The sequence below is a fragment of the Anguilla rostrata genome, chromosome 12 (genome assembly GCF_018555375.3).
Source record: "Anguilla rostrata isolate EN2019 chromosome 12, ASM1855537v3, whole genome shotgun sequence".
Classification (NCBI taxonomy): domain Eukaryota; kingdom Metazoa; phylum Chordata; class Actinopteri; order Anguilliformes; family Anguillidae; genus Anguilla; species Anguilla rostrata.
In genome coordinates, this window is record NC_057944.1 from 17,094,783 (window position 1) to 17,119,155 (window position 24,373).

The window sequence follows — 24,373 nt, forward strand, 5'->3', positions numbered from 1 at the left end:
ATGCTTTGAATTTCACTAATCACTAATGGGGCTTTTGTTATCGGGTAAATTACAATGAGACTGACCAAGCTAGCAAGTTATTGGCAAAATACTGCCCAGGTCATTTCACGCCTATTTTGTTTTCCCCTCAAATCGACGTCACAGCCTCATGATGAACTGAAGCTAGCCATGGAAGCTGGAAGACCAATTCAAGTTTGATACGTGCGCTAATATGAAGAGTTATTTAATTCTGATACAGCAGAGGCATTAACCACAAGTATTAATTAGTACAAACTTCAAGATTTGTGCTATGAACCAATAATTTGAACGAGAGAACCAATACTTATGTTAACTCGAATTCCCAGCTAACATGACATAGACAGGACTATTTATCATGTAATGTCACATTGTTCCTCGCTCGTGCTCGACTGGCCCGGACTACTACTTCGAATTCTCCGAGTGTACTGCGCGTGTGCATGTGTGCTCCTAGAGGGTACACGTGTCTCAAGGATTTGTCGTGTCACTTCCTCATGTTACAGTGACAGTTCATCAAACTGCCGATAGTGTACAGAGCGTGGAAATGGAAATGGAAATGCAAGATGAAGCCTATTCGGACTCTCTTCTGAAGAATCTCCAAGACCAGGATGCTGTCGCCATTGTTGGGATTATTGTCGCAGTAGTTGTAGTCATCTTAACGATACGTAAGTGAACCTCACCTCACAGACGCAGGCCTCGGTGCATCCTCGGCATCACAGTGACGAGTCATTCCGGGTTGGATGGCTTATTGCAAAGCTACCCGATTAGCTATCCTGCTAAAACAGCTAGATGCTAATGCCTTCGACATTCTAGTGTTTGTATTGCGCAACATTTTCATTCATTTTTGAGGTCGGAGAGTTGTAATTTGTTGCTAAATGTAATTTGATTTTTTTCAGTATTTCTGAAGATTTTCTGGGGGAGCAAATCGACTAAGAGTGCTGTCTTGTTGGTTGGACTATGTGATTCTGGGAAGACCCTTATCTTCAATAGAGTACGTGCAATTTCATTAAAGCGTTCAACTATCAAGCTACTTCATGACGTTGATTATCGTTTTTTCACAGGCAATAGTGTTATATAGTTAGTATTTTCCAAAAGGTAAAATTACTATTATCAGATGATTTTAAGTGATAAGATAGTGATAAGATCACTGCCTTATTGTTGCGATCACAACCAGGGGAGTTGTACCCTCAAAAGATTTAAACTAAAATGTTTCTCTGAAAATATCAGATTGGTAACATGTTAATGTTACAATCTCCAAAAGATTTACTGGCTAAGTAAGAAACCTATAACTTTAAAACATGTTTATTCAGTTGCTGGGTATTTTGGAGTGTCATAAATGTTTACTTCCAGTGGGAATTGAAAATGTTTTGTCCGTTTCCAGCTGTTGACGGGGAAATTCAAAAGGACTCAGACATCGATGGCAGACAACAGTGCATTTTACAGACCACATAATGACACGGTGAGAAAAGCACAGGTTTGATCATCTGGCATTTTATTTTGGTTTGTTGTGTAATATTAAATATATTTTTGTAGTCTTTCTCCAAAGACATTGACAGAGAAAGGTGAGTATTCTCAATTCCTGTCACCACAAAACAATTCAGATGAAAACTTTACAATGCTTGTATGGACTTTTACTTGGCACAATGATATTTTTCACATTAATACACGTTATTTGAATCTGAACAAAGGAGGAGTGGTCGTACAGGGACACTGGAGACCCACTTTGTGTGAATTGTAGACTTGTGCTGTAAGCAAATTTGTCTTTGGTTTCCCTCCAAAAGAAAAGGTCGTTCTCTGGAATACAATGGTGTGTTATTTAGGAATTGTATCTTTCCTGCAAACATTCACAGTACTGTATTTTCAGACACAGTGTGGGTATCTTTGTCTACAGGGCAGTGGTTGGACACTGATTGACCTCCCGGGACATGAGAGCCTACGTCCACAGTACATAGAGAAGTTCAAGTCAGCTGCTAGGTGGGCCTAATTTCACACTGGAAATGTCTTTAGGAATGTGAAAACAAGAGCAACGAGTTGCAACTGTTGCTACTAATGTAAATAATATATTCATGAAGATATGATTTTGTATTGATTCTTTAAATATGATTAAATGCATCAATGTAATGTGATGCCATATTGTAGTCACATAGCCTTTGATATTCTTGACTACCTCATTTGCACAGGGCTGGCCATATTCTAGACCATGTTCCAGCCCAAATGTGAGAAAACACAGGCCAAACTGGATAAGATATTAGTTGGTCTGGAACCCTGGACAAATACTGGACATTATTGTGCACTTTTTGTCTTGAGGTCTGACAACTTTTCAGGATTCAGTCAGACTCCCACTCCTTTCTGTAGGTTTTATTGTACTGCAGTTAGTTTTTATCTTTTTTTGTGGGTGAAACAGCTTTGCTCAGCAACAGGTATTTAGGTAGCTACTTTGACATTTGTGGCTGCCGTTGTCCTAATGGTGACAGACTGATTTTGCATCAGCCACGCCCCATCCACATGAAATTATTGTTGATAATTAGGGAACTTGATGGTATAAATTAGGGGTGTACACAAAAACCTGTTCACTGTGTGTGTTCATTTCAGCAGGAAAAGTAACCCAAAAATGTTACTCTTTCGCATACATGGAAAATGAACCCACAGACAGCTTTGACTGCTGGTGCTGCCCTGGTGGTTGGGGCTGCTGTCTTGTCTAATGAGGAGGGTGTGTCTCCACAGGGCAATTGTGTTTGTGGTGGATAGCGCCAGCTTCCAGAAAGAGGTGCGAGACGTGGCAGAATTGCTTTACTCGCTGCTGACGGACAGTGTTATTGCCAGGAATGCTCCAACCCTACTGGTGACCTGCAACAAACAAGGTAGACCCCAGCTGTGCGACTGCCAGAGTCTGTGCTAAAGTTAAGAGAATATGGACTGTGGGGGTGTAGAGCAGGAAGAGGAAGTGGACAATGACAATTCAGGAATGAAAGGGGAAACAGATGATATAGACGTAGGGTTAGAGCCGGTGGATGCAGTAAAGGAGTGCTTGAACGTAACTTTAGATGAGAGAGGGCAGTGGATAGCACTGTATCGATAGGTACTAAATGGAACTGTAAAGGAAAGAATGATATTTTCACCGGTGAAGAATTGTGTGGTGACCTTGTACTGCCTCCTTGTCCTATAGATATCACCATGGCAAAGTCAGCCAAGTTGATTCAACAGCAGCTGGAGAAGGAGCTGTGAGTATTTCACTGCACATTGTGCCTTAAAAAAATAACTTAAACTGCATGAATAAACACCACGAGACAACTGTCGATTCTGTATCCACAGGAACACATTACGAGTGACACGCTCTGCAGCCCTGAGCTCCCAGGATGGGTCAACAGGGGACGCCAGTGTGTACCTGGGTAAGAAGGGCAAGGACTTTGACTTCTCCCAGGTGTCCATGCGTGTGGAGTTCCTGGAGTGCAGCAGCCGTAGCAGCAAGGGCGATGAAGGGGAGGCTGACATCGAGAACCTGGAGAAGTGCCTGGCAAAACTGTCGTAATGAGTCCTAATTTGCTGTCATGTTTGGATCAAGCAATCATCTCTCAGAGCCTCATAATTTGACAGCATATGTCTGTCAGTGAACCACAGTTTTGAAGTTACTCTCCTCATATTTGCTTTCCATGAACCTTGTCTTTGATTTTTAAAGAAAGGAGGTACAGCTAGCCTCAGCAGTTCAGTGAAATGTTCTTTGCATTGTCCTTCATTCTCTGGGGCCCGTATTTCAGTATTCAAACGGCGTGTGAGACTGTAAAAACAGTGTCCCCATCTCTGCCAGTGTGCCACATTATGGTGTACTACAGCCTCAGTCTTTGATGTTGATCAGAGTCCACGCGCAGTAAGATCAAGTCATATTAGGGTTGAGCGGTTTGTGTGATACTCTCTTATAGGAAGAATTAGTTAGATTTTATATTGTGATGTACAATTCCTTGCTGCTATTGGCATGGGAATTTTTTTTTTTTTGAGCGTTTTGTCTTTTTTGAAGTCAGGGTCATGAAGCTAAGAAGTCCTAGTATTGTGCCTTTTTTTGTTTAAGGAACACATTTATTAAGCATCAAACGCACACTGAACAAGCTTGGGTATCTGTGCAAGGTTTGTTGTCATTTGCAGTGTTTAGATGTTTGATTGCAGAATTATGGACTTGTTAGATTGGATGTGTGACCTTAAACAGGAATGTTGTTACATTGTTCTGCCCTTCTATAAAAGCAAAGATTATTCACAAAGTTGTCCACGGAGTCTCAGTCACTGGCTGTGGGGGAAGGGGAGGTGAGGGGAGGGTGGGGGTGGAGTTGTCATTCAGCCCCAGGCCAATATTCTAGAGAGATTCTAGTCAAAATTGAGAGATTCCAGTAAGAATTTGTTGTAGTTGTTGAGTTAACCAGCAGTATATACAAGTATAAATTCCAAATTGCAGACAAAACTGAATTAATTGTAAATAGTTCTGTATTCAAAAAGATGGCAGAGATTCATCCAAATCATTCTTGTACATCTAGATTGATATCGTGATCCAAGTAAAATATATTGTGGTGAAATTCGTCTACGCCGTTGTTTTCACTTGCAGTTGACTTGCAGGCGCCCAATCTACCAACTTCATTCACTGGTGCACAGTGAGATGCTTACCGTCTGAATCCCTCCAATCCCTGAGCTACGCTGGAGCCGATTGTGCGCCAGCCTGGGGGGCATTAGCACCATGCCTAAACCGCGAGGCGGTCCTGCACTTTAATAGGAGATCCTTTTGATGATTCTACACACAGAACACAAGGACAATTTTGAAACTTAAATATATTTTGCTACGGTATAGTTTCAAATGGAAGTTCAGCAGTGGCTGATCAAATCTGTTTCAAGTAGGATGCAGAGTTGAAGGGAAATTCAAGTTTTTCAGTATATGTTTTCACCACGGAGGTCGTCCCACAGATCTCTCATATGCCCTCTGGTGGTAGGTGTGGGAAGTGCAGGCTTACTCCAGCTCTCAGAAGTGTGGAAATGGTCAGTTAAGGCTGGAGTTTTATGCGTAGAATGCATAAATTTGATTGACCTGCTCTCCAGAGCTATCAGTACAATTTATATGCCTCTGCATTATTTTACAATTTTTGTATTTATGTATTGCACATGGAAATCACAGTAACATCAGTATAATGTGCAATGTTCAGCATGAATCAGATGCACTGTTAAGTGTTTGTTACGAAACTATACCAAGATCTATAAAAATTAAGAAAAAGAAAAAAACAGACAAAATACACAATATGACAGCCCTGGTAAAACATTAAAAACTTATGCCATTTTTAACAATGCCGTGAGAATCCACAATTACTGTAAGCGTACATGGATCCTGGCTAGATGATCTACGGACGTGTAGGTGACTGTCCTCTTTTCCAGCTTTTCTGGTTATTACAGTAGTTCCATTGATGAGTTGTTGGAATGCGGGTGCATCAGTGTGCATGCATGCGGGTACATCAGTGTGCATACACACATTTATATATGTGTATGCGCATATATCCATGCGCAAGCGACGCAAGCACGTTTGCAAGTGAGCGCGTGTGTGAGGGCTTTCACATGGCTGCACACCTCCGTTGACAGCAGATGACAGAGCAGTACTCTGCTCCTTGGAAGAGGAATGAGTCTAGCTCTGGGCTGCAGAGCCAAGCCACCGGCAGAGTCTTTGAACAACAGATTTTAAGGACAAATAAGCCTCAGACGAGAACAGGTGAAATATTATCAACCAGTTATGGAGACTTCCATAGCTCTAGTACGTGTTCTCTGGTTCTCTCTCTCACTGTGGGACACAGGATTTGTACTGTGACTGCACGCTGCCGAGGGGTGGATTGCAGGTGTGAGGTTGTTACAGTCATTTAAAGGTGTACCTTGGCCTTCCGGAGGTTGTTCCAGCTGAGCGTCCGTGCGGCTGACGACAGCGTGGGCGGGCACCCTGGCCAGGTGGCAGGCGGCCAAGCTGCTCGCGTCCCCCCTGCTGCCGTTGTTGCACAGCAGCTGGTAGCCAGCGCTCTCTGCGGCCGTGTACAGGAAAGCCAGCAGAGCCTCCGCCTGTGGCGGTTCACAGCCCGGGGTGTGTCAGCGGAGTGGAGCGGAGCGATACCCACCTGGAGCAGTGGTGCGCTTCACAAAGGCCCCCTCGCCTGCTCCTTCTGTCCAGCATCTGAGTGTAGAGAGAGGAGAAAGCCAAATTTTCCCTTTCTGTTCATGGTCCTATTACACAAAGTTAATGAATCTGTCAGTCTCTTTATCTATTTCTCTCTCTCTCTCTCTCTCTGTGTCAGACTGTTTGTTTGACTGTCTCTGTCAAAGGACAGCGGTGACATGCATGGATGGATGGGTTAATACAGGGGGTGGTGACAAGATTACCGGTAGAGCTGAAGAGGGACGAGCAGGCTGGGTCCTTCAGTTACATTACATTACATTATAGGCATTTAGCAGACGCTCTTATCCAGAGCGACTTGCACAACTTTTTTTTTTTTTTTTTTTACATAGCACTTTTTTTACATTGTATCCATTTATACAGCTGGATATATACTGAAGCAATGCAGGTTAAGTACCTTGCTTAAGGGTACAACGTGTCAGTGTCCTTACCCGGGAATCGAACCTGCGACCTTTCGGTTACAAGCGCAGTTCCTTACCCACTGTGCCACACTCCGTTGTTGTGGAAGAGCTCGTTCTGTGTGCGGGAGCAGTTGCCCTGGCACAGCTGGCACAGTCCAGAGGCCTGAGTCGCTCCGGATGCACAGCTGGCAGAGAAGAAGCCAGACACAGCTGTGAAAAGAACATTAAGCACACAAAATCCTGCCACACACAGATGCATACGCAGGGAAAACTCCCAACAGGGCGTGGCCTTACCATATTTCGGTGAATATAATTTACAGTGCAGCATTTCCTTATTTAAAGTTGTCTGCAAGTCATTCACTCAGAGATGATGATTAACAGGAAGGGCAGAAGAGATGTGACTTCATTACCCTTCTGCATTAGCATCAAAACCGCACTTCTGCATTAGCTTTACATTGTGGAAACCCAATGCTAATGTTTCAGAGATGGCTTATGCAACGCAGAGTGCGAGTGTCTGGATACAGTCGAATAAAAGTGCAAGCATAAGCAACGTGCATGCTGTTCCTTTAAAAACATCGAGGCCCAGTAATGAGAGGCCCACACCTCAGCCAGTGTGGCCGACCCTCATATCTCACACCTCAATCCCACCCCCCACAGCACAAAGGGCTGTGTTACTGAGGACGCTGCGGCTGCATGGAGCTGATTATTAGCACAACAAAAGGACAGATGGTATTACATACACCTTCAAGTGGGTCAGGTGCTTTCACACATATGGACCTCAGGACACAATAGAGCACTGGTAACAAGTCTTTACAGTATGATACCATTTCCTCCACTGAGTTTTAAGCATATGGTCCCAGACAGTGAGACACACTCATCTGTGGGGTACTTCAATGACTTTTGCAGACAACAGGCAGAAATCATGGAATTTAAGGTAGCTTTAGCTTTCCATCCCCCCAACCAAAAGTACTCCAACCAAGGCAACTCAGAAATCTCAGCTTAGGGTTAAGCACTTATGCAGCAAGGAACTTCTGCTCCATGCAGTCAACAGAGAACAGAGCTTCACTGAATGCTATGAAAACAAAACAAAATCCTGGAGAGGCCTATTATCTTTAGCGTTGAAAATAATCCAGGTTTGTGTCAGCCTCTTGGTACAGTGTTTATATAGTAGACATGTTTTCTTTATTACGCTGGAGGCCCGTGCAGCTGCAATGACAATCACGTATTGTTCCTTTCGCAGAAAAACATTTCCAGAAAACCAGCAAAAAATGTGGCGAAGAGGGTTTTCAAAGGAAGAGTAATTTGATAGGACACAGACCCCGTTGTGTTCGTGAGCAGAAATCATGAAGAACGAGGGTTTGGCAAGTTTGGACTCGCTGGACCGTGCCAGGACGTTGAGGCAGACAGATGGGCATCAGAACGTCAGCCCAAGACACAGCCTGTACCGTTCAGCCACCTTTACCTGGAAAAATCTTACCCCCACATGCAAGACAAGAGCACACCACGTGCCCCTTATGCCAACCATGCAAACCTAGAATGAACAGGCAGGGTCTGGCATGTGTGCATGTGACTGTGTGTGTCGGCTCAAACACAAGCATGAAGATGCACAAATCCACACCTCTAACTCACACTATACCCTTCCCAACCATACACACAAATTCACCCGCACATGTAAACCGAGGCATACCCCACACAGTTCCACACAGTGACACCTTTATTCGGTATTGGCAGAAGATATTTAATTCACTGCAAAGCAGACTGAAATCCAAGAATGGCGGTACACAAATGCAACCCACTGAACATATTCTGCAGGCAAAGCAGACAATGGAAAATTCAGTGCAGTTTCTAATCTTGAGACATGGAGAGATGCTTTTCTCCCAGAGAAAAAGCTGCTGGGGTTGCTCTAGTCACTCTGATGCAGAGACAATCTTACTGGTAACAGATGACCCATCTGCAGCCCTCGTTCTCTCATACCAGCCTTCTGGCAACCAATAGCGCAAATTACAATTTGAGAGAAATAGGAATCGCGTATCACGCAAACCTAAAATACAATCAGGTACCACTGTGACCTTGGGTACCGTAAGGACTCAGTAACACCACCCCTCCCCAACTGTCTTCTACCCGACACCACACCTCCCTAACACTTGCACTCGACATCACCCCTACCCAACACTCTCCTGCTTAATTCTGCCCTGTAGGGTGCTCAGATGAATGGTTTTTGAGAAGGACCCCGGGGGTGAGCACACGGTTGACTGCAGCGCTCCTGAGGGGTCCTACAGTGCACTGAGGGAGTACACGGAGAGTGCGCTGCTCTGGTCCGCCACCAGGAGGCAGGGCTCGCCCTTGAGCAGGGCGGGACACAGCCAGTTCACCTTAGCCCCGTGGCTGATGCTGAGTCTCGGGCCTGCAGGAGGAGGTGTCTCTGGGCCTGGCTCATCGCTGGTGCCCTGCTCCTCATCCTGGTCCTCCTGCTGTGCCTGGGCCTGGGCCTGGGCCTGGGCTTGGGGCTGGGGCTGAGGCTGGGCCTGGGCCTGGGCCTGGGCCTGTGCTTTGGGTTTCGCCCTGCCTCTGCCCCCCCTGCGGCGGGACGGCCCGCGGGGTTTGCCCTTGCCCTCCGTGGCGGCGGCGGCGGCGAGCTCACTGACGTCCCACAGGGCCACGCACCCGTCGTTGCCCCCGGTGGCCAGCCAGTGAGGGTGGGACAGGAAGCTGAGGAAGTGCGCCTGGGAGGCGCCCTGGCTGTGGGCCTGCAGGGCCGTCCGCCGCTCCGGCCCCGAGCCGCCGCCCACGCGCACCACGTGCACCCGCCCGTCCTCGGCCGCGCACGCCAGCACGTTCCCGCAGGCTGCCGCCGAGACGCAGTGCACCAGCGGCGGGTTGAAGAGCTGGCCCGGGTTCTGCCGGCACCCCTCCTCTTCCTCAGCCACCTCCTGCAGGTTGAGCACCCACAGGGGCCGGGCTCTCTGCAGGCTCCACAACATGAGCTGTAGGAGCAGAGAATCAGGGCTGCAGCAGCTCAGACAATCAGCACTGGGCAAATATATGGAAAAGAGCACCCAAGGATAAGATCAATTTCTGTTATCCCAGTGAAACATATTGTTTGAAAACATTTTCATTAAAGTATAAAATCTTGCCTTTGTGTGGTGCATGGGTGTAGGCATTATCATCATCATCAACAACACTGAGACTGATCATTAAATTTCAATCATCAAGAACAGCAAAACCCATTTCATCTGAATCACTCTCTCCCCAGGCAACACAGCAGCCCACTATGCACCACCTTGCAGAGCAGCTGTTCACCAATGGCCCAGGCGAGGTCAGAACTGGAGAAAAACCTTCACTGCTCCAGGCTAGCCCATTGCCTGTTTGTCTGGCCTGCTCATAAATGGCACAGGTGAAAAACCTTCACCGCTCCAGGCCTGTTTGTCTGGCCTGCGTGTGCGCGCCTTACCTGCATGTCAAGGCCGGCAGAGACCAGGCTGTGTGGCCTCTGGGGCCGGAAGGCCACCGAGGAGCAGATGTTGGTGTGGCGGCGCAGGGTCCGGCTGACCTTGCCGCTGTGCAGCTCCACCACGCGCACGGCCCCGGAGTCGTCGGCGGCGGCCAGCAGCGCACCCGTCTCGTTCAGGGACAGCCCGTTGATCTCGTCCTCGCCCACGCGGAGCTCCCGGACTGGGCCCTTCAGGTTCCGGGGGTCCAGCTCGCTCACCGTCTCGCCGTGGGACGCGTAGAGCGAGCCGGGGGCCGCCGACGAGAACACGGCGCTCGTCACGTCCTCCCCAGCCTGCAGCCTGAGCTGGGCCAGCGGCGCCCCCTCCTGGCTCCACACCGTCACCTCGCCGCCCTCCGCTCCCGAGGCCAGCAGACCCTCGGGGCCCATCGCGGGGCCCGCCGCGGCCCCCACGCAGAGCACGGGGGCAGAGTGGCCACCGGTCCACCTGTGGGCCATTCTGTAAGGGCTCACCTAAAATAGCAGCGTACAGGACCGGGTCAACACATCTGTACAGGCAGGTACCAATGAGCTGCATCCATCTATCCATTATCTATAGACTATACCCAGTTATCCTGAGCAGGGTTGCAGGGGTTGCTGGAGCCTATCCCAGCATGCATTTGGCGAGTCTCCAATACAGTCACCTTCATGTCTCTGGACTGTGAGAGGAAACTTAAATACCCGAAGGAAACCCAGCAAGAGAACATGCAAACTCCACACAGAAAGGCCCAGGCCAGATACGAACCAAGGACCTTCTTGCTGTGAGGCGACAGTGCTACCCACTGCACCACCATGCCACCCCGATGAGCTACAGAATCAGAAAAATCAGACAATCTTCATGAGCCAGTGTTTTCTACAAACGCCATATACCCTGTTCATTGCCAAACAATATGTATAGCACAAGGAGGTTTTAAATCTAAATTTATTAGATTACAATGTTCCCTTCATTCCCAATGAAGCAGCTGTTGTGCAGACACCATCATTACATTGTACATTGCATAGGCAACTCACAACAGCAAATATACAATGCAGCAGCAAAATATATGTGCTATTTTGAGTTATTAATTGTGAAGCAGCAGCTGCACTCTGGGAACCTTCCTGTTGCAGATGGTAACTGAGTCAACATCTCCCAGCAGCAGCCACAAAAATGCACACAACATCAACACCAAGATCACAGCGTATGACTCTGACAGCCAAGATGCCCAAGAGACGTACAGGGAGAGTACATTTTGGAATGCGGGTTTTTGAGACGAAAGAGGGAACAATATGAGTGAAAAATATAAATGTTCAAATGATTATTTTTGTATCTCACACAGGGAATTAATTTAACTGTGTGAATGAGATTTTAATTGCGTGTGACAGAGATTTGCATGATGACCGATGTTAATGGAATTGCAATCTATGTTGGCACACGTGGCTCCAGTAATTTTGAATAGTAACCACACACTCATTGGACAACCTCTGGGTTTACCTATACGAATCCCATCACCTGTGTTTTCGAAAATTTTAATAAATGCGTCTACGATGACTGTCGCAGATGACCGTCCCTACACTCAGTTCTAATAAATTCAGCTAGTTAACATAGCCTACAGTAACAACATAGCTAATTATTCTTAATGTTATTCTGCATACAGGCCACTCCACCCCAACATAAGAAAGTGTCCATTTCATTATATTAAGGAGCAAACGTCAAATAAATTGATATCGGTTTTCTTAAGTTAAGCGTTTTCATTTACCTACCTCGCTATAGTTGCCACGGTCGTAGCAGATTCTATTTTGTCAGCTGTCTAGCAAACGTTACACGACGAATCTCGTGCTTCCCCCTTGACTGACTTGCTAACTCTTATGCACATGCATAGTTAGCTAACCAGGAAAAGGAAAACATGCAAACTATGTTTATCATCCAGTATAGTTTACAGCTGAAAATAAATTAACAATATTTTGCCTTGCTAAATAATAAAACTGGCAAAACCAACCCGTGAATTAAATCTTACCCTTCGGGGCTTTGCCAAGTCCTAACTAAACCTAACATACGTTAGCAGCACTGACTTGAAATTCAACTCATGCATGCTGGTGTGCGTCGCACATTAATGACATCAGACCGCCCTCATTTTCATGCAGATCTTCTTGTCCGTGTGCAGCGTACTGCGGCTAAGAAAACTAACATATTTGTACCGTCAGGAAAGGAAGGTGATGATGATGATCAGATAATAGAATCAATATATAAGAAATATTATTTTTTATGCGCTGCAAAAGCTGCAAACGTATGCTTGGGTTTAAGCAGGATGTCCGTGGGAACCGGTTTAGTGCAGCAGCTGCGCAGATGTACTGCTCGTCATATGGACAGACTGATATTGTACACATCATTTCAATTAAAAAACCCACACTAGTGAAAATTGTGAAATAAGTGGGCCAGCCTGGAATGTGATATAACTTGAAAACCAAAAAGCACAAATATCTACATCTTACAAAGTCATATTGAAAACATTTAGAGTATAAGAAAATTTTACTGTACACAGTAAAATGCCCAGTGTTAATTCAGCTCTAACAGAGTAGGATATGAGGTCAATAGAGACATTATGTATTCTATAAGAGTTGATTTATCACAAAATATTTTACTGTGTAGTTGCCATGGCACTCCTACAGGGCGGAAACTCACTGAATGGGCTGGTTGACTCCCAAAAATATGAAGTGCCTACAATGTACCCTAGGTTATAGAACTAGCCATGTCTGTTTTCAAATATTGTTCATGACTGTTCACACAGTTTATTCAAAGAAATTAGTTAAGCCATTGTCCAATTCAAAATGCTTTATTAGCATGACATTTCAACATACATTGTCAAAGCTATACATAAATTAAACATGAACTACAATACCATATTCCTTGAAATAATTAGCATAACCAAATAATAATGATTATAGGAGGAATAGTCACTAATTAAAACAATTATGAAAATTTTACATATCAACAAATGTTAGCTGTCTCCTCCAAGGTGTGGCATGTAGCTACATATTGTGTGGCCAGATTTTGACTGCACCTTTCCTCTCCTAGGAGGATTTAAATTTGTTGTGTTTCAGGAAGGTTTGGGAAGTTTGGGAACTGCAGAGAATGTGGGGAAGAAATATTCTCTAATTAATTTATAATTTCTTTGAGGGAGTGCAGCTCTCTCTCTCTCTCTCTCTCTCTCTCTCTCTCTCTCTCTCTCTCTCTCTCTCTCTCTCTCTCTCTCTCTCTCTCTCTCTCTCTCTCTCTCTCTCTCTCTCTCTCTCCCTCCCTCTTCTGGCTCTCTCATGTGGGCCATGGCATTTCTGATGAGTCTGGGCCATTTCTGGGTCACCGCACACTGCGACCTGACAAACTGAACGCGGAGCAGGATAGCTTGGACAGAAGTTCTGCAAGCTGTGCACTCACTCTCACATACTGTACACACACACACACACACACAAGCATCTACACTCACAACAACAAAAAAACTACACTCTCAAACACATTCAGATATCACACAAACGTTCACAGTGTACATTGCGTTGGTGTTGCATAAAGAACTCACAACTGTAAGTATCTAACTATCTATCTATCTATCTATCTATCTATCTATCTATCTATCTATCTATCTATCTATCTATCTATCTATCTATCTATCTATCTATCTATCTATCTATCTATCTGTCTGTCTGTCTGTCTGTCTGTCTGTCTGTCTGGCTGTCTATCATCTAACTATCTATATGTATCTGTCTGTCTGCCTATCATCTATCTATCATCTATCTATCTATTTGGCAATTTGTTTTACATTCCATAAGATACATCAGGTTTTAGAATTAGTCATATGAAAACATGTGGATTTGATATAGAATCACATTGGATATCAGAGTGTATATAGAAACAAAAATGTAAAGAACATTACCTCAAACAGTTGGAATATATTACACGAAAAAGGAACAATACTTATTACTTTAATGTACACCATTTCTTGAATTTGTTAACTTTACATTATTGTAATATATTGTGTAGCAGACTGTGCATTTCAACATATACAGCACTACAGCTGTACTTTTAAAAGTTTTTTTTTAGTGACTGAAAAGAGACTTTATTTTAGTGTTTTTGATATAGCGCAAACAGGGTTCATGGCTTTTGGAAAATTCTGTAGTTATTCTTGACACTTGAGCTACAGCTTGTGATATCGCTTGTGAGTCTTCAACCACAAGTTTGCACTTGTCTTATCCTCAAAAAGCTGTCACATTTAATTTCAGTTCTCAAATATTTTTGTGCATTGTCCTCCAAAATAAATGTCCCATGCACAGACAAATCTTCTTCTTCTCTTTGTGAAACTATATGCATATTTTCAAGTAGCATTTAATAGTAAATCAATATTAAACAAATTGCATCAAGATAAGCTCAATAATTATAAAGTTAGAGCTGAAGGATTCAAAATTTAATATTTGTAGAATTCCTGTAGTCCCATAGACCTAGAGAGAGAGAGAAAAGAAAGAGAGAGCGCAAAGAAGATATCTATTTGAGGCACTATTTTCAGCTTACAAAAAATCTTTGTGTGTCACAGTTCAACTCTCAATTGTCCTTAAAGCCACTGGCCTTTTGAAAGAATGCTGACAGTGGGATGGACAGCATTCTGTGGCCTGCGCTCTGTATGTTAACCATAATGTCCAGCCCACAGACCAACACACTGATCTACTGCCCAAGCGTTGTCAAGGACTGGTAACACTCCACAAAACAGGTACGAATCTCTCTCTCTTTCTCTCTTTTTTCTCTCTCTGACACACACACACACACACACACACACACGCACACACTCAAACACAAACACACAGACACACAGACACACACACACAACACTCAAGAACTGGCCCTCTAGTGTGGCTCTGCATCTTTGTGTTTTCACAAAAAAAAAAAACGCTTCCTCTCTTTTTTCTCTCACACAAGCATACAGAAGAAATGGGGTCCCCATATTTCCCAGCGCGCACAGTTCTGTTCCGGAAGGAGCCAAGCGGTGTGACCTACAGAATTCCGGCGCTGCTCTATTTGCCGATCTCCAACTCCTTCCTGGCCTTCTGTGAGGAGAGGCTCAGCCCAGCGGACTCCCAAGCCCACCTGCTGGTCCTGCGGAGGGGGACTTTCTACCGCAACTATGTGGAGGTCAGCAGCAGGTCAGGGGTCAGGGGTCAGCAGCCACATGGAAATGACCCTGAAATAAGTACATTTAGATTTATATTCCTCCTTTCTTTCCCTTTCGCTCTGTATCCTCCCTTTTCTCCCTCCCTAGTTTTAACAGACTTTACAGATCTATGTGCTTAGAGATGCACTTGACAAATATTATGGTCATGGAAAGTAATAATTAAAGGCTCTTTCTCCCCCTCTTTTCCCCGTTAGTGGGATGACATCAGGGTGCTGGAATCTGCTCGCCTGCCAGGTCACCGCTCCATGAACCCCTGTCCAGTCTACGATGAGTTCACCAACACCGTCTTCCTATTCTTCATCGCTGTGCTGGGCAACATCACAGAGTCCTTCCAGCTGGTCACAGGGAAGAATGTGACACGTCTGTGCTTCGTGTCCAGCCACGACCAAGGGCAGACCTGGAGTCCCGTCACCGACCTGACCAAAAGTGTCATTGCAGACACCATCAAAGGTGCGGTGATTCCTCGGCTCTCCAAGACCTGATTTATCCATGAAAGTGGATGCAAGGCACGTCTGTGTGACCATGTGACACAGTGGATGCTTTTGTCAGTTTATGTGTGTGTGTACCTGAGCGTGGAGGGGGTGGGCATGTCAGAAATTCTGTGTGAATTTATATGTGTTGTTGTGTCTCTGCATGAGCGTCGCCTTCTGTTGCAAGCATGTGCTACTTGTGTGTGTACCTGTAAGAATGTGTGTGTCAAGCAGACACCTGGGAACTTGTGAACATTATCCGTGTTTTAGCAAAACTTAATGACTTAATGCTTTAGTAATAGTGTGCATATTCTGATTTAATTTCACTTTGAACACAAATTAATTCCATTCACTAGTTCCATTTTCACACGCTTAATGAGGCCAGCTCAACAGCCATTTCATTTGTAATTTTGAATTTGAATAATATTGCATTTAGACCTTTTTAAGGGAAGTTGAATGGGGATTGAGAAATGTAAATTTTTTTAATTGGAAGTGAATGAGAATTGAGGCACTTATTAGGATCTGGATTTGTGGAATTGACCCCACGACTCTGGTTGTTGTTACTTCATCTGTCCTGCGGTCCAGACTGGGCCACCTTCGCGCTCGGCCCTGGCCACGGCGTTCAGGTGAAATCGGGCCGGCTGCTGGTGCCGGCCTACGCCTACCACATCGACTGCAGGGAGTGCTTCGGGCGGCTCTGCGTGACCACGCCCCACTCCTTCTGCCTCCGCAGCGACACGCACGGGCGCAGCTGGCTCTTGGGCGAGGCCGTGCCCGCCCTGGACAGCGTGGAGTGCCAGGTGGTGCCCGTGGACGAGGAGGACGGCGGTAGCGTGGTGTACTGCAACGCCCGGAGCCCACTGGGGTGCAGGGTTCAGGCGCTCAGCCTCGACGATGGCGCCACCTTCCAGAACGGGCAGCTGGTGCAGAAGCTGGTGGAGCCGCGGAACGGTTGCCACGGCAGCGTGGTGGGCTTCCCCGCTCCTCTCCGCTTGCCCCAGGAATGCCGCGCGCTGCTTTTTGGCCCCCATGGCTCGGCCCCTGCTCGGGCTCGACACTGGACCTTCAGTGCTCACCCACCCCCTGCAGACCCTCGAACCTCTGGAAACTTCCTCACACCCACGTGGGTGGCCTACTCCCACCCCACTTGGCCCAACGCCCGGCGGGACCTGGGCGTGTACCTCAGCCTGTTCCCTCGCGACCCGGACAGCTGGTCCGAACCCTGGGTCATTTACAACGGGCCCAGCGCCTACTCCGATCTGGCCTACCTGGAGCTTCCAGCCCCCGAAGCCCCGCCCATCACTGCCTTCGCTTGTCTCTTTGAGAACGGCTCAAAGACGGCGTATGACGAGATCTCCTTCTGCATCTTCACACTGTATGAGCTCATTGACCACATCCCTCATAGAAAGCCTGGCTCTGGCAGAGGAGAGGTGCAGAAGAAGAAGAGGAGGTGGAAGCAGAGGCAGAGCAGGCTTTGTGGCCTCTGTAGCATCTGCTAACGTGCTAGAATTGTAGCTTCCACTCGCTTCTGGTACATTGATTCAGTGAGTATGCTACATTGAGGAACACGTGGCTATGCCGGGGAAGTAGCAATGCTCAGGGTTTGTTTGAATTTTCTAATCAATTCATTACTGTACTGTAGGTGTCAGAAATGCTATAATTTAATCTTAGTGATTAAATTACATTCTAATTTGCAACCACACACAAAATGATATACAAAAGCCAACTATACAAATGTATATAAGTAAAAAAATACTAAATTAAAAGTACTAAAATCTTTTCAGCTGATATAGCTGTCATTGGGCATAGAGTAAAAACATAACTTCAAGTGCCTTAGGTTTTTCTTTCTTTCTTTTTCTCAGTAGCCTATCTGTTGCAAATGTCATTCATTGAACATGACCGCAAATGCCTCAGGTTCCTCAAGTAATTTTATAGTTGTAATGTAAACCAATAGAACAAAAGAATAGACAATTCCTGGTCCACAAAGAGATGCGTGAAGACACAGGCTCCAGTAACCTACCTAAATTTGCCACTTACATTTATATCAAAAATCATGAAATGCTCTCAAGATTCAGGTTTGGCACATTATGTAGTAACGAGCTTGAGCAAAAACAATAATACCATTCTTAACATTTGTTTATTTCATGCATTATTCTTTGTTTTTGAGATACTCTCATAAAATAAACATGTTATTTGAACCAATATTTCATTACATTTATGACAAAAATATGGAATTTCAAAAAACGGTTATAATTTACTTTAAGTTCTTGTATCAAACTATCAGAACATAATAAAACCTTATTAAAATAAGAAAATAGCTTGCATGCCTTTTATTTTTAAGGTAATTTATATAGTTGATTGTACGTGTCCATTTTTTATTCTTTTTAGCTGCCATTTTGTCCCACCTTTGCCTCATAGTTATATGATAAAAATACTAGTGACTCATTTAATTCCTCATTCAATAAAATACATTGTTTGAAGACAAACAGTCAGTCATTTAAATAAGAAGAGGCTAGAACCCTGGCACTGAAAACCAATGCCTTCGATGCACTTCAGACACAGCTCAATACGGCCTCACAAGGAGAGGCAGAGAAAGTGCTTTGTGTTGTAGAATTTATATTTTTTGCTGTTTTGTGGTTTATCTGTAGAAAGCAGATGTATTTTTAGCAAGATATCTATTTTTCCACCAAAGGACAAAGATAATGTTTGTTTAGATGACTTGCTATCAAGGAAGACTGATGAAAAATACACTAAAGCCAAGGGATACCTAGCTGGATAACTCTTAGGGCATATGGTATTAGACGATACAGTAGTTACAATACAGAAGGAAGGTGCAAACCAGAAAATATGTGCATGAACTATTTGGTTATGCTTTTAAATGCATTGATGATGAGATAGCTATATCTGTGCAGTGACAACTCCTATTATCATAAAAAAGTACACAGTTTTTAATTTTGCAACATTGTGCATACTTGAAACATCAACTTGACATTATTTGTGCTAACACAGACAAGCTAGCTAAATAGACCTCCTTATAAATGATGTGTAACATCACACACACACACACACACACACACACACACACACACAGTTACAGACTGATAGTCACTCAGCAGTGGTGGTTGTCTTAGGAACACGCATTTACCCACTAGAAGGGAGGAGCAGTTTTCACAATCAACCAGACAGTAGTTCATTGTTCCTCTGAGCTACTGATGATCCTACGCCCACTATCTCCTGAGGACTTGGATTAGCAGTCTGGGCAGGGAGTAGATAATCATTTAGAAAGATTAAAAGGCTAAGAAAAATCTATGAACATATTTCTAAGGAAATGTATGGTTCAGTATAAGCTGTTGATTAACTTTAGTTAAATATAAAACATTTCAGAATCAATGTAATTTAATATAGATACAACCGGAAGTGTATGCCCTGTTACGTCCTGTTAATGACTTCACTCACATGCAGATTCCGTAATCTGGTTGCACAAGTTGGTGAGCCTCCTCAGGAACCTGCAGTCACATGTTCTGCACACTTGTTGCGTAATATTAAACCAGAATGTACAACATGAATTTCCATTTAAGTTGTCATATTTCTCAACTCACATACAAAGCTGCATTTCTGACTAGTGTGTACAATTTTGTGCCTTTTGCATTTGCCTGTCACTGCTGGTGCTAGAGTGGAGAGGCATGTTATCATGAAACCAAAGCCCACTGAAAAGGTAGCCTCAAATTAATTGCAAATATTTGATTAGTAGAATGTTGTGTGTGAACACAGCTATCAATATTTGACAATGTTGTCCCCCCCTAAATCAGGCTACTCTGGAGAGTCTGTTTCTGAGATATTGAATACTTGCCACCAGAGAGAGCTGTGATTAAAGTTTCTCTCAATTTCTTTCTCTTCAGAGCAGATGAAACGGTCCCAAATTTAATGTCACATTCAATTCATAGCGCAAACAATAGACTGAAATTTAGTGCACTACCCCACTGTATCTCTGGGACTTGACTTGCTGTGACCCTCTCTCTCTTTTTGCTATTTTCACAGTTTCTACAAATGAAACCAATATACAAATGTATTGCTAAACAACATGTGGATAAACCAATATACTGTCTAGATTATACTACCGCAATACCTCACCACCTATGAGCCTAATGCACATGAGTGATCAAGAATCACTTCTGAACTCAAATCAGTTCTGAACACTCCTGGAGTAAGACACAAGTATATGTTTTATGTGTTACTGGGATTGTGTGTGTGTGTGTGTGTGTGCACGCATGTGTATGTTTAATGTTGATTCTACTATCTCAGCATGGAATAGATTGAAAAGTTCAGTAGATCCCTTCAAAAGAATTAAGACGAGTTTGAACGTGAGTCAGGCTCCAGAAAACAGCTGGTAAGATTCAAGACAAGACAAGGACTATAAATGTTTTTCATATGAAAAATGCAATATTTACATTTTTGGTTCAGTAATATATACACATGCTGGGGTAAACACTGACCAGAAAGGAAGTGGGATATCTGTATCATACCAGAATAACCTTTGATCACACATTCATCATGCTTAATTGACCTTTAGATCTATTCAGTTATCTCTGCAGTTTATACAAACGTCTTGTTTACTTGCTTCACTAAAACAGTGGGGGGCAGTTACATATTTCTTCTCCAAGGAAGCACGTCCATGATATAAACTGAAATAAATTCTCCAGGACTTACAGGATTCTACCAGCATCGAGGAGTTTTAGTGTTTCAAATACATATCTGCCCCAGGTCTGATGAAGTGGTGTTTTTGTAAAAAAAGGAGTCTGCCAGAGGAAAGTGAGACTTGGCAGTAAGCGATGGTAGGTCAAGAGTCAGCGTTTCTTCGAAAACATAAGGAGGGCATTGAAACAGATTGAGCTGCTTTTCTGTCAGGAGCCAAGGCACAAACAGACCAAAGGCACAGTGTCAGGTGAGGGCAGCTGAAGCCTGCTCGGGACAGTCTGAAGCAGAGATGGAATACTCCCGGAACCGCCTCACCTGTGTCTTCCGGGCGATCGAGGGAGAGTCGTTCAGGCTGGAGCTGCGTTTGATGCCCAGTTGTGCCCTGAGCCGACGCGTGAAGGATTTACACATGAGGAAGTAGATGATGGGGTCTAGGCAGACGTTGCAGGAGGAAAGAAAGAGTGTAACCTTCTTCCCATACATCAGTATGTCTTTCGCCTCCTTGCTGAATTGCCCTTCAACCTGGCTGAGGGTGAAGGGAATTCTCCATAGGTGGTAGGGTACAAAACACACAAAGAACACAACCAGCACCACTGAGATGTTCTGTCCGGCCCGTGGGCTTCTGCTTTCGCCCGAGCTGATGAACTGGGCGTTGGAGCGGTGGATGTGCCGATAAATGGACACGTAGGTGACCAGCAGGGTGACCAGGACCACCGCAAAGATGAGTATGTTGACGTACGCGACGGCAGCGTGCCAGCGTATGCCCAGCTCACTCTTCAGGGCAGTGCAGCTGTGGGCGTTGCTAGCATTCTGTGGCTTGTTGGTCAGAATGGTGTTGGGCAGGGAGAGGGCGACCATGCTAATCCACACGCCAGCCGAGAGCACCTGGGTGAAAGTGTAGCTGTAGAGGCAAGAGTGTCCAAAAGGTTGCACAATCTTCAGGTAGCGGTCCAGGCTGACCAGGCCGAGGAAGAGGATGCTGACGTACATGCTGGCGTAGAAGAGCACGGCGGAGTAGCGGCAGAGCAGCCCGTGCAGCCACCAGGGCCCCAGCTCGGACTCCTTGGCTATCAGAAGAGGGAAGGTGAGGATCATCAGAAAGTCGGCTGCCGTGATGTTCTTCAGGTAGAGGATGAAGCTGTTTCGGGACTGGATCTTGAAGAAGATCCAGGCAGCCAGGCAGTTCAGCACCAGTCCTCCAACGAAGAGCAGCGAGTACAGGGCAGGGAAGACCACGGTGAGCACCACAGAGTTCTGTGACGTGTGGTTGCTGAAGACTCCTGCAGCCATGTTGCAGCTCACATCTGGGCAGTAGGAAAGAAAGACAAAGTTTAAATCCTTGCGGTAAATTTACTCATGAATAGATTTTTTGGCTGATTTTCACGTCCCAGTTAAGATTTACAGGCAAGCGCCCAGTCATCCCGGGAGGTCGTGAACTGTTTCCAGCAGCTGCTTCCTGTGCCCTTCGGTCACTGTGTGGAAGACTGCACGTTGTGCTCAGCAGGCACAGGCTATATACAGCACACAGCATGTGGCCTCAGTTAAACCCTTGCTGTAAGGCCACTGTGCTGCCACCTAGGAATCACTTTGGTCTGATCAATTTTCATTGGAGGCCCTCTGACGCATCCGCACAGTGGGACAGTGTCGTAACGGACAGTATGAGCCCCCCCCAGCATATCATTTTTCCCACAATTTTCCAGTTTGAGCAGAAAGCACTATAAACAGTGAATAGCCGTACCCTCACTATCTGTATACACTATCTGGTTTAACAGTCTTTTGCATTTCCCTGCCAAGACTGAACCAAATGCAACCAGAGCAGAACAGGAACTTCTTGTCTCCCAGACATGGACACATGGTAAATGGACTGTTTCTGTGATGTGCACTCAAGTTAAACAGTGAACAGATTACAGGGAGTCAGTACAGGGTCTTTGTGCAGATATCTTAGATTTGTCTTGTGTCTCTATTCTAAGCCAGAGTGTGTCTCAGTTCAGTTTATCATAAGATGCTTGCAGCGCATCTTGGTTTCCATTGTTCATCTCTGTGTTCAAAAAATCGATTATGACGAGAGAACGACAACAGTAGTCCTGTTCCCAACAGGCACCACTGCTTGCCACATTCTCTTGGCAATGTTCATTTCTGCCTTCTGTTGTACTTGCAGTTTTTTCATCAGAGTCAGAGTCAGAGTTTGGGAATATTCATAATTGTTTCTCCATTTATCTTTCTATTTAGTTTTGTTTGGTTGTAGAATTGAAATGAATTGTTTTTACAAAATAAATAGATAGGTGATATTGATTTCATGCTGCACAAATTTTACTGTTGGAAATAATTTCATCCACACAATACAGTATAAAAAATATTTTCAAGATAATCCATTGTTCAATTTCCAGGCTTCATTCCTGTGAAACTCTAAGGTAGGAGACCTAGGCTTGGTAGATATTTGTAGAACCCAGTAAAATCTACATTTTACAGGTGTTATTTGATTCCTTTTTGAGTTACCACCAGGACATGAAGGTCTTTAAATCTATTTATTACTGTATTATATAGTAATAAAATGTAACTGTGTTCGCATTCGCACCTATATCACTTGTCCATTTACTCCTTGTTATAAAGACAACAAAAATATGTGAAACACTGATGTCTAAAAACAACATAACATAACTGTTATCTGTAATCTTTGGATCCACACATATCTATGCAATTGGACCATTAGTGAAGTGCACTATTGGTTTTGATCTATATCAGAACTTCCAATACAATAAAACATTTAATTGATAGTAAAACAAGAACTTCACTGTCAAATGTATATACATCAAAAATCTGTCAGAGGAGGCTATTTAAGTTCTAAGGAACTATATTTTGCCTGCACTACTTTCTATAGATGTAAGCAAAAGTGTATCTTTCTACTGACATCTTTATCAATCACTTTTATCTATTCATCATAATTGCTTGTTTATACATTTCTGAAACACGAAACATACCAAGCAAAACCATTCATGCACTATCCCCAGGAAACTGAGACTTACCACACATTCAGCTGGAGCGGGCTCAGAATTAGTATTCCGGAGTAGTTCACTGACAGATGAGAAAGAGTTGCGCAGCTCCTCTTTTAAGAGTTCCTGCTCTTGATGTTATGTCCATCAGTGACATGGACAGGGACCACCTCAGGCCCAAATAAGGCAGTTAAATGAAAGCAAAAGGGCTTGAAAAAATCCCAAGAGAAACAAAACACGTCCGTTTCTTTCTAAATTGTGCATTTCCTGAAATTAAAAGTGACTTCTGATTGAACTTATTTCTCAGTAACAGAGGCTATCAGAAAGGACTTGCTGAGGAGCTGACTCACAGAAGTCACACCTTCTCCAGGTAGGTCTGATCTGGGGCTGAAGCGCTCAACCGATATTAAATACCAGGAAATACAATGCAACGTGACTACACCACACAGCCAAATGCTTCCAGGGAAATACTCACTTAACCTGTTTGATCCATTACAGGAAGTCACGTCCTCGCTGGAGTTCTCAGTGGCATTGCTGCGACTTGTAATGACCCACATTTCTATGGTAAATAGACATCTAAAAATATACTTCAATCAACTGCTCTCTCACGATCTTCTGATCACTAAACCACTATTTGACCATGGGAGAAAAATAAAAATCCTGAATGATGCATTTTTATTCTTGTGATTCAGTAGCTGTGAAATGGAAGACCTTTCATCATGGCTGAAGCTGTATAACTATAACTGTAACTCTGTACTCTGATCCTCATCCTGAATTGGTAAATGTCGGTGAGGGGTCAAAGTGCCATTCACATCATTCTAGTCTTGGCCACATTGGCATGCTGGGCTGTTTCTTCACATCATAAACCTGTTTCACACTATCTGTGCATGTGTGTGTGTGTGTGCGTGTGTGAGTGTGTGTGAGTGTGTGTGCACGTGT

The 24,373-nt window shown here is 44.5% G+C and overlaps 4 protein-coding genes and 1 long non-coding RNA gene across 9 annotated transcripts; 2 read left to right on the top strand and 3 right to left on the bottom strand.

Moving 5' to 3' along the window:
• Positions 1-406: 406 nt before the first annotated feature.
• Positions 407-4,265, top strand: srprb (SRP receptor subunit beta). Its single transcript, XM_064301710.1, has 7 exons — positions 407-680; positions 912-1,006; positions 1,397-1,474; positions 1,907-1,989; positions 2,740-2,876; positions 3,182-3,236; positions 3,328-4,265. Exons 1-7 carry the CDS (start codon positions 560-562, stop codon positions 3,542-3,544), a joined length of 786 nt encoding a protein of 261 aa, XP_064157780.1. The 5' UTR covers positions 407-559; the 3' UTR covers positions 3,545-4,265.
• Positions 3,948-6,444, bottom strand: LOC135235829 (uncharacterized). Its single transcript, XR_010324443.1, has 2 exons — positions 6,403-6,444; positions 3,948-6,196 (listed from the first exon to the last, which is right to left on the bottom strand). It is a non-coding gene; the product is annotated as an uncharacterized LOC135235829 (long non-coding RNA).
• A 1,849-nt stretch (positions 6,445-8,293) lies between these two features.
• Positions 8,294-12,333, bottom strand: wdr53 (WD repeat domain 53). Of its 5 annotated transcripts, none has more exons than XM_064302394.1 (5): positions 12,082-12,333; positions 11,828-11,950; positions 10,654-10,895; positions 10,049-10,561; positions 8,294-9,581 (listed from the first exon to the last, which is right to left on the bottom strand). In XM_064302394.1, exons 3-5 carry the CDS (start codon positions 10,879-10,881, stop codon positions 8,871-8,873), a joined length of 1,452 nt encoding a protein of 483 aa, XP_064158464.1. In that variant the 5' UTR covers positions 10,882-10,895; positions 11,828-11,950; positions 12,082-12,333; the 3' UTR covers positions 8,294-8,870. The 5 variants fall into 5 exon arrangements, with proteins under 5 accessions (XP_064158464.1, XP_064158465.1, XP_064158467.1 ...); XM_064302395.1 differs by having other exon boundaries at positions 10,654-10,746; positions 10,833-10,895; positions 11,828-12,333; XM_064302397.1 differs by lacking the exon at positions 10,654-10,895 and having other exon boundaries at positions 12,082-12,328.
• A 1,139-nt stretch (positions 12,334-13,472) lies between these two features.
• Positions 13,473-18,316, top strand: neu4 (sialidase 4). Its single transcript, XM_064302429.1, has 5 exons — positions 13,473-13,642; positions 14,754-14,820; positions 15,027-15,239; positions 15,474-15,729; positions 16,335-18,316. Exons 3-5 carry the CDS (start codon positions 15,039-15,041, stop codon positions 17,246-17,248), a joined length of 1,371 nt encoding a protein of 456 aa, XP_064158499.1. The 5' UTR covers positions 13,473-13,642; positions 14,754-14,820; positions 15,027-15,038; the 3' UTR covers positions 17,249-18,316.
• A 1,655-nt stretch (positions 18,317-19,971) lies between these two features.
• Positions 19,972-23,507, bottom strand: LOC135236196 (G-protein coupled receptor 87-like). The gene is made up of 2 exons (XM_064302430.1): positions 23,468-23,507; positions 19,972-21,748 (listed from the first exon to the last, which is right to left on the bottom strand). The coding sequence occupies exons 1-2, from the start codon at positions 23,472-23,474 to the stop codon at positions 20,688-20,690; spliced, it is 1,068 nt and encodes a 355-aa protein (XP_064158500.1). The 5' UTR covers positions 23,475-23,507; the 3' UTR covers positions 19,972-20,687.
• Positions 23,508-24,373: the final 866 nt, after the last annotated feature.